This window comes from Myripristis murdjan, chromosome 17, assembly GCF_902150065.1.
Source record: "Myripristis murdjan chromosome 17, fMyrMur1.1, whole genome shotgun sequence".
Taxonomy (NCBI): Eukaryota; Metazoa; Chordata; class Actinopteri; order Holocentriformes; family Holocentridae; genus Myripristis; species Myripristis murdjan.
The window spans coordinates 5,955,645-5,964,345 of NC_043996.1; the positions used below are offsets into that span (position 1 = coordinate 5,955,645).

Here is an 8,701-nt window from a genome sequence, read left to right on the forward strand (position 1 = left end):
TTTGTTTTTAGACCTCTCTCCCTTGCAGTTTCTGTCACACCTCCTCTTCATTTAGGAAGAAGAGGTGTGAATAAATAAGCACCACAATTTTGACATCTTTTTCAAGTCTCGGCCTGTGAAAAGCTACCAGCAGGAGTCTCTTGGTTGCAACCTCAAAGCCAAACAAGCAGTTTTCAGCTGGACAGGTGAAGCAGGAAGCCAGACAGATAAAACCTGTTTTGTGTGACTCCAGTTCTAACTCCACCTCTTCCTCCAGAGATAAAGAGCAACTGTTTACAACTCTCTAGGGTTCACTCCCACTTTTGCCAGTGTATGCATTAGTTTCTAACTCCAGTGAAATCTAGCATTTACAGTACAACAGTCATTCAACAGTTGTGACTAATATTTGAACATGGGCAATATATGCTAAAAGAAAACCCCCGCAACCCTTGGCTTGATACTTACCCATAAAATTATTTGAGCAAGTGAAGGATGTTTGCAATCTGAGAATAAGTAATGTGTAGGTTCAAACATTATATGCACATTTGCACCTTATGCAAACAGACGTCAGTCTGTTTTCGGCATCAGTTAAAGGGTAAGCACCTGGAGGTTGCAGATCTCATATCAGTCAGACATAACCCACCTAAGGCAAACATACCTTTGATTGATATGCTCCTGGACAGACTCTTAAGGTACAAAACTATGTCATTCAGATTTGTATTTGACTGTGTGACAGGTGAGCAGACATACTGCATTTACAGCAGACACATAAATTATATAGGGGACAGGACAAAGGGTGGAAGTTTATTTGTATAATGCAGGGGGCTGAGAAAGGGCTATCTCTGAACAGCATGTACTAAGCACACAGGCTTGACTCTGATACACCACCTCAGAGGACGTTGCTATGACAGGACAAAGTATGAGCTGGTATAAAAAGGGGGCAAAGTCAGCGATCTCATCACATTTATTGACAGGAAACCAGAGGGGTATGTACACCTGAAGCAATGCTTTTCTTCGACGATGACAGTTGCGTTTAAATTTAATTCTTGTCTTATTTTCATTTAAGTTGCATTTATCCTTTCATTTGTATTTGCTAATTTAAAGATTTATCAGTGCTGTTTGATATGAATGCATGGCACAATCGGTGAAATTTTAACTATTTCTCCTTTTATCTGCTGTTCAAATTTCAGTAGCTTATAATTATGCGTGCATGCTAAAGTTTTCACGACTAAAACTATGAATTTGAAATTAGTTCTTTACATTTCTGAGACACATGAACAAGAGACTTTACAGGTGCATGCCTCACTAAAATATTACTAATATTAGGAGACATGCCATAAAAACTCTGCAAGAGGTGATAATACAGCATATATACAGGTTACTAAAGCATTGCTTTTTCTCTTATGCCTGGTTGCAACATTGAACAGAACCATGAAGCTGCTGGTGTTGGCTTTGGCTGCTGCCCTGCTGTTTACAACTGGTGAGTCTGTCACTGATTCTCCACTATATAAACAGCACCTGTTAATCCCCGGGCTGCTGTGCAATAGGGAGGGCTGTTCTCTCTGTTAGTCAGCACTGCATGGTGACTTATATAATCTCATCAGACCTGTGTCAGAAAGTCACAGGCAGTCACAGATAGGTGGGGTTTATTGCAGTGGGAGCCAGGGAGTCTCATGAATTTTGTCATAGAAAAGTAAATTAAACTGTGGTCGTGTTCGCTTTATGGCAGTCATTTTATCATCCTATGCGGCTACAGCCATTCATTCAACACCAAAATAGAGGCTCAAACAAACCATAAAACCCATAAAACCATAAATTGTAAACCTATCTCTCCCTGGTTAGAATTTAATTCAGTTTAACACAGGATATGCATGTGTGTGTCAAGCCAAGGTTATTATGCATACCACAATGTTTGAACTCCTTCAAAATTTTCAATCTGTTTTTCATTCATAGGTGAGGCCCTTGACTGTCATCGGTGTGTCTCCAAAAAGGCTGGAGGCTCCTGCGAGTTGACGGTGGAGACATGTAGACCAGAGAAGGATGCCTGTGCTGCTGCCCAGTTCAGCAGTGCGCCATGTGAGTTTCTTGATATACAACAGGACGGATCGAAAAATTTAAATATTCTCTCATCAGACCGCAAAGTCCAATTTAAGTTTGCATTTTGGATCGAGTGAATTGCCTCCAGCCTTGGTAAACAAAATATAAGCATCACTTTAATGTCCAAATACCTCAAAGTAAAAATTCATTTTGTATTCAGAAGTTTTGGCATAGCTCCATAAGGGTAGAGAACAGTCAGGTACTGATATCTTAAAGCCAGTTCAAAGTAATTTCCCTTATTTGTAATATTAGGAACAGTTAAAACAAAACCAACACACAAACAAAAAAATTCGGAATACATTGACTAAACACCACCAGGACAGCTACTATAGAAGGTCAGCTGTTTGTGGCCTATTAACAATGCATGAATGTTAAAAAATACATAGTCTCTTGCACAGTGAGATGTTACGTGGAGATTTATGGGCACAAGCTTTTTGCTTAAAGTCAACCTGTTTCTTTTTGTTTTCTCCTAGATGGCCAGTTCCAGAAATGCATGGCTCTGTCAGACTGTCAGGCGCTGCAAGCCAACGCCTACATTGATATCAAATGTTGCAGCGAAGACATGTGCAACACATTTTAAGAGTTTGTTAATGTTAACATCAGGCATAGGAGAAAAGTCCAGGGTGCTGGGGTGCCCTTGGGCAGCATGTTAACACTTGAAGGTTTACACTTAGTGGTCATCAGTGGAAAACTGAGGGTTTCCTGTGCAGCTCCCAGGTGTGAACCTGTGCATGAATGTACAACTGAGTGCTAGTGAGAAAGCATAAAGCTCTGTAAATCCCTTCCCTGGCTAAATAAAAGTTTCAAAAATAAAGGAATCTGCATGCATCCCAAAGATCCACAGTGATACTGAGAAATGTATTTTCTGACCAAAAATATACATGGTATGCCAATTACAGTGGGAGGAATAATAACACACACTTGAACCTGCATTACATAACCACTTTTTGCTTTAATGATTACAATCAAAAACATTTGTACAACATTTTAAACATTAGAAAATGGATGCAGGTTTTTTTTTTTTTTTTTTTTTTTTGGCTGACAATAACTGCTATGAAAACAAACTGAGGGGACAGAGAAGTGGGTACTGTGTGGAAATGAAGTAGAAAAAGAGCTGTATAGTTGAGGGACCGGACAGCCAGTGATGTATCAGAAGAAACGTTCGTGTTTACGCAGCCATTTTCTGAGCATATGCATGGTACATAATGACATTTCTTTTATCTCTTGCTGCATTCGACAGAGAGGGCGTAGTAGCCTATGTGGGAACTGCATAATGAGAAGCTGAGATGCATACAGCCACTAATATCTCTGGCCTTAGATACCGAAGTCATCATTACCTAGCACGATAAAACATTTTTTCTGATACACCCAAATGGAATTCTGTGTTTTGCATCAGTGCTGAGCACAGAGATGGCGGAGGGGTGGATTGTGGATAATATAAGACAGGGCATCACCACTCATCCTTTTTTTTATCAAACAAACAGAGAAAAACAAGGATGACAAAAAGGGAATAGGAAATACTGATAAATAACAGTGGAATCAGAGCCATAAATAGACAGTATTGGATATTTAGGACCCTGGGGGGTGGAGTCAGCTGAGGTGGAGGAGAACTGGCAGCTAGCCTTCAAGTAACGGGATATCCCAGTGCAGTGTCCTGTGTGTTGATTGGGCGGCTCTACATCATGGAGCAGGACGTCTTTCCCGGCTGCACGCCGCCGTCGATCTTCTCTGCCTCCAGGATCATCCTCCGGAAAACCTCCACGGCCGTCTGGAGGAAGGAAAAGGACACACACAAGATGCTGTCACATGTGCCGCTCGCTGTTCAGCGTTCGAGGCCACAGACAGCAACATGCACAGCATCCACAACATGCAGAGCAGTCTGGTTCTTCACATCCATTCACACACTGTCTCTCATGTTCAGTCGCAGGGGTTAGACACATACATGCATAATTAACCCAAAGGATTAATGTGTGTGTGAGTGTCACCAGCAGTGCACGATGAAGTGTCACATCGATAACAACACATGAATTAAATAAATCAGTTTGTTGAGCGCATTTTAATTTTCTTCTGGCTTGAAACTAATAAATAGGCTTCCGGAGTATAATGCAATTCTATCAGCACCTTCAGAAAACACAAAAACTATACCAGGAAATGGAGTGTTTCAAGATTTGATTAGTATTATTGGGCAAACTGTTATTTTCCTTTAATACCCGCTTATGCTGGCCATATTTTATTAAAGGCCTCAGACACAAACAAATTTATTATGTGTCATTATTTATCCAACAAATGCATTTCTTTCCCTATCTGTTTATCAGACAATTGGATAGAGGGACAGATAGATAGATAGATAACAAATCCAAAATAAGTTTCAATAAATGCTTCCTAATGCTGCCATGTGAAAACTCTCCCTGCACTCACTGCGCTGTGCTTGGCCTTGGCTCTTACCTGGTTTTCTTTAGCTGAGGACTCCATGAAGGCAGCGTTCCAGGATTCGGCTAATGCTTTTCCCTCTTCACAACTGATTACTCTGAAAAGCAGGGGCACGGGGCCAGTCAGTCGTGCTACAATGTATATAAATATTTCAGAGCATGGCTGCAGCATTGACTCGGCCTAACCCACAGAGTTCAATTCTCAACCAATCACAAAAAGGTAAAGACACACACCAGCTTGGCACAAACTCCTTCCCCCCATCATCTATGACATATAAGTATTCTGCATTTCTTGTAACACTTGTGCTGATCTTTACATTCCTGCTGCCGACAGATTGAGAAATTATATAAGAATTGTTAACGATGAATGGGCAATGCTAACACCTATGAAAAGACCTTGGCCTATTCTCCAAGTGCCCCGATCGTCATCTATATGTACCCTATGAAGCTTTATTTATGTTACGGTGGCTGTGCAAAGCGAGTGTGCGTAACAACATACCGCTCCATATGTAGGTCGTTCTTGTTTCCGACCAGCATAATTGGTACTCTGTAGTGGAGGGGAAATAAAAGGCACATTGTAATTATGTATGATACTGTATCTTTGAATGCCCCTGGACTGCAAAATGAGAACAAGAGGGAGTACTCACTGAACTTTCCCCACCATATCCAACAATTTTTCATGGATAACTTGTACGACTTCGAAACTGGAAAAGACAAGGGGGAAGCATCTTGTCAGTGTTCATGATTTTTATGCAGCCCAGTCAACCATATGGGAAGAGATTTTTTTTTCCATATATAAAGGGAAATAAATAAAATACCTTTTATTAGATGTGACTGAGTAGACCAGAATATACCCATTGATATCTATGGAGTAAGTCTGTGGGAAGATAGAATACTCATCCTGGAAAATGATGAGAGAGCGTGGAAATGAGTAAGCAGTTACAAAGCTAAAATAAAAGCAACAGCAAAATGATACTGACTCCATTAAAGCCGCACAACAGAATAAGCCCTAGACGAACGGGGAACGGGCTGGTCTTTCAAAAGTGCTAATCTGAGAGTCTTCAGATCCGATGTGGCTCAAAAGACGAATGACTAAATGAAGGGTTATCAGGAAATCCATTTAGCATTGAGTCATACCTGCCCTGCTGTGTCTACCAGCTGAAGATGGTACTCCTGTCCGTTTATTGTGATCATTTTAGTGAATGCTGCGGGTAAAGAGAGAAGATGCATCAGAAATCCACCACGAGGAATTATAAATGAAACATCCTCAGAGATGCGGTTGAGTCATGAGGCCTTGAATACCACCGACTGTATCCTCAACACCCTGCATGTCAGTTTGCGGATCTTTTTTCTCAAGACATACCAGATACAACTCAGTGAGAGGGTGTTATTTTTCTTCTTCCTGTATTATGGATCCGTTTTGGGTTGCATGGTATCACTGAGTTCATTCACCACAGGAATGTCAATATCTGCCTGGAGATGTGTCATATTATCTACAGCACGACTGAGGGATTGCTTTGCCTGCAGCATCGCGCTGATACCGCTGACACTTCACTTTATGTTAAACCATCCAGAGATTATATATAGACACAGATGCAGACCCCACACACCAGAAGTGTACTGAGAGGTACTGTATGTAAGCGAACATGGCAGGTTAGGTAAGTTTAGACGCGGTTATGGAGGTTGATGGAAAATGCAAAAAAACTAATGTTAAAGTGTCCTCGAGCAAGGCACGCAACTCCTAACTGCGCCAGCAGAGCAAGACTGTGAGTGCACTTGGTATAGGAGCCTGCATAAAGGTTAAACACATAGCTGCCTTTATTGAACCAATGTTTGAGTCAGTGCCTGATGGCGATTCTGGATGCTGCATATGAATAACTGGGCTATACTGAGTCGAGCAAGCAAAGTGCTAACAGATACTGCAGCCTATATGCCTCAGAAACACTCACAGCACAAAGAGGGTACAGAACATTGGATTTGCAGATATACATATATTTTTTTAATAACAGTGTATGAACTCCTCACTTACTGTTTTCTATCGTTGGGTCATAGGAGTCAACAAACTGGCCTTCCACAAACTGAATTGTCAAAGAGGACTTTCCTGCAAAAATGCATATGATTAATATAAACATGGGCCCTCAGAATAAACTCGTCAAAAAGGTGCATAAGTTTAACGCAGAGTTTTGTGAAACAGTAGTGTTCATCCTGTTTATAGGCCATTCCTATTCACAATCCAATATCTGCCTATAGAATCATGGACTAATGGCAGCCAGATGTCCGTTGTGAAAACTAATTAGAGAAATCCTATTATAGATGTTGAAATACCAAATAACAGAAAAGCTTTAAAATACCATGTGCTTACTATAATTCATGAAATACATCATAAAATGATAGAAGTTAAAAAATATATAAATTAGCTATGTTAACTCACAGTTCAGTATCATTCACACACACACAAATACAATGCAAGACCCAGCGGGAACACTATGGTCATTTGTCGTTAGAGCCGCTATTCTGGCTGGGCCTCTAAAGCCTGTTGTTACTGCAAGCCATCTTGGCATCCCGATCAGCCTCCCATCGCATGCAAAAAAAAAAATGTTTTATTCTTTGGCTTCCGAGACAGTTCAACAAAGTGTAACTGCATAATAATGCGTCAAATGCGGTGCTGTTCTTTGGGCCTCCACAGGCTAAATAGTGCATGCTACAATGTAACACTGTCAGGGTGGCATTGCATTCCTACTGGGGTCATCCATGCCTGAATCGTACGCACTGATGGAGCGGTATGGATGTGAGCGTCCACCCAAGGCCATGAAGACATTATAAAAAAAAATGTCCTTTCCAAATGGCTCGTAGTAGGCCCGGCGTGTGTGTGCCAGAAACGGCAAAGCTACGTCTCACCTGGTGGCGCTCATTCGCTCTGGTGAGATGTTGCGTGACAGATCCTACTCTCTGTAATTTAAGTCTATTATAGGAGGCGTAAACCGCTCTCATGACGGCCATAAAATGACCCGGAGGCCGCCGAAATCCAGCCCCTCCGTCGCCTCTAAGGCCCTTTTGCCTGCGATGTGGCTCGTTTGTTAGGAACTCACCTACGGATCTGTACCCGAGGATGGCGATTTTTCGTGATTTCGGCTGCGGCATATCTCGTACTGGTTATCGCATCTAGTCCTCGGGGTCTACCGCAACCTCCAACCGGAATGGCATCCAAAATTCAAGGAGCACAGAGATTCGACATAGGCCTACGATTAATGGCAGTAATCCCTGTTTTTTTAATCTATGATTACGCGGAATTTCACGTCCACGGCTAGAAAAAAAATATTATTTCGGGTCATATAAAAAAGCATGGAGTATCTATAGATCTGTAATAACTGCGTCACTCCCCTTTGCAATGTAATGAATTAGTAATGAATTCTCCGTCCTGATTGGTTGGGCGTGTTGCAAGGGCGAGCCTCGTCGCCCCTTGTAAAAAAGGTGATTGGGTGAAATGGCTGTTTGTCAAGCGACAGGGCCCGGTCGCTGAAATATCATTGGCTGTTACACATTTTATGACGTGCTGGGTGGTCGCGGGCAGTGTCATTTATATTTTTAGGGAAGCTGGCCAGGATACTCGTCAGTGAAGACGTCATCAAATTAGTATTTTACATACAGGCCTATGTTCCCTGTACAATTTATATTAATCCTATCATGCCTGTAAGAAGGACGCAATAGCCTATAAATATCATGTCAACCGTAAAATATTATAGGGTCACTGTAAAGTAACCAGTAGCCGACCATTTTAAATTATTATATCATGTAATCTTATATTAACATGTTATCTTATTTTAAATCATGATAAACTCACTTTGTATTATTACAAACACACAGTTCCGCAGAGAAAAAAAATATAGAAAGGGCTGAAGTAATAGTTAATGAGGTAAGTATACACCTAAATGGGAGTGTAAATTAGTGAAGAGGATATGGGTATACTCTCCTATATATTTCAATGGCTATCATGCTGATGAATGCCACAATAACAGGTATGTATACCCTCCACAACACCGCCAATATACTACAGTGATACTACAGGAGATAGAAAATAATATGAGGTTTATATAACCAATTTAAATTACAGCAGAAACAATACAAGTCCGTATTTGAATATTATAGGGTAATTTATATGTCACTAAAGTAGATGGGGAAAAAAAATGAAATTATTT

The 8,701-nt window shown here is 41.0% G+C and overlaps 2 protein-coding genes across 2 annotated transcripts; one reads left to right on the plus strand and one right to left on the minus strand.

Moving 5' to 3' along the window:
* Positions 1-157: 157 nt before the first annotated feature.
* ly97.3 (lymphocyte antigen 97, tandem duplicate 3) lies at positions 158-2,656 on the plus strand. The gene is made up of 4 exons (XM_030075090.1): positions 158-185; positions 1,407-1,459; positions 1,933-2,055; positions 2,550-2,656. The coding sequence occupies exons 2-4, from the start codon at positions 1,411-1,413 to the stop codon at positions 2,654-2,656; spliced, it is 279 nt and encodes a 92-aa protein (XP_029930950.1). The 5' UTR covers positions 158-185; positions 1,407-1,410.
* Positions 2,657-3,008: 352 nt separating this feature from the next.
* LOC115375644 (GTP-binding protein Rheb) lies at positions 3,009-7,909 on the minus strand. The gene is made up of 8 exons (XM_030075116.1): positions 7,595-7,909; positions 6,535-6,606; positions 5,643-5,710; positions 5,324-5,406; positions 5,153-5,209; positions 5,005-5,052; positions 4,522-4,603; positions 3,009-3,844 (listed from the first exon to the last, which is right to left on the minus strand). Exons 1-8 carry the CDS (start codon positions 7,644-7,646, stop codon positions 3,752-3,754), a joined length of 555 nt encoding a protein of 184 aa, XP_029930976.1. The 5' UTR covers positions 7,647-7,909; the 3' UTR covers positions 3,009-3,751.
* Positions 7,910-8,701: the final 792 nt, after the last annotated feature.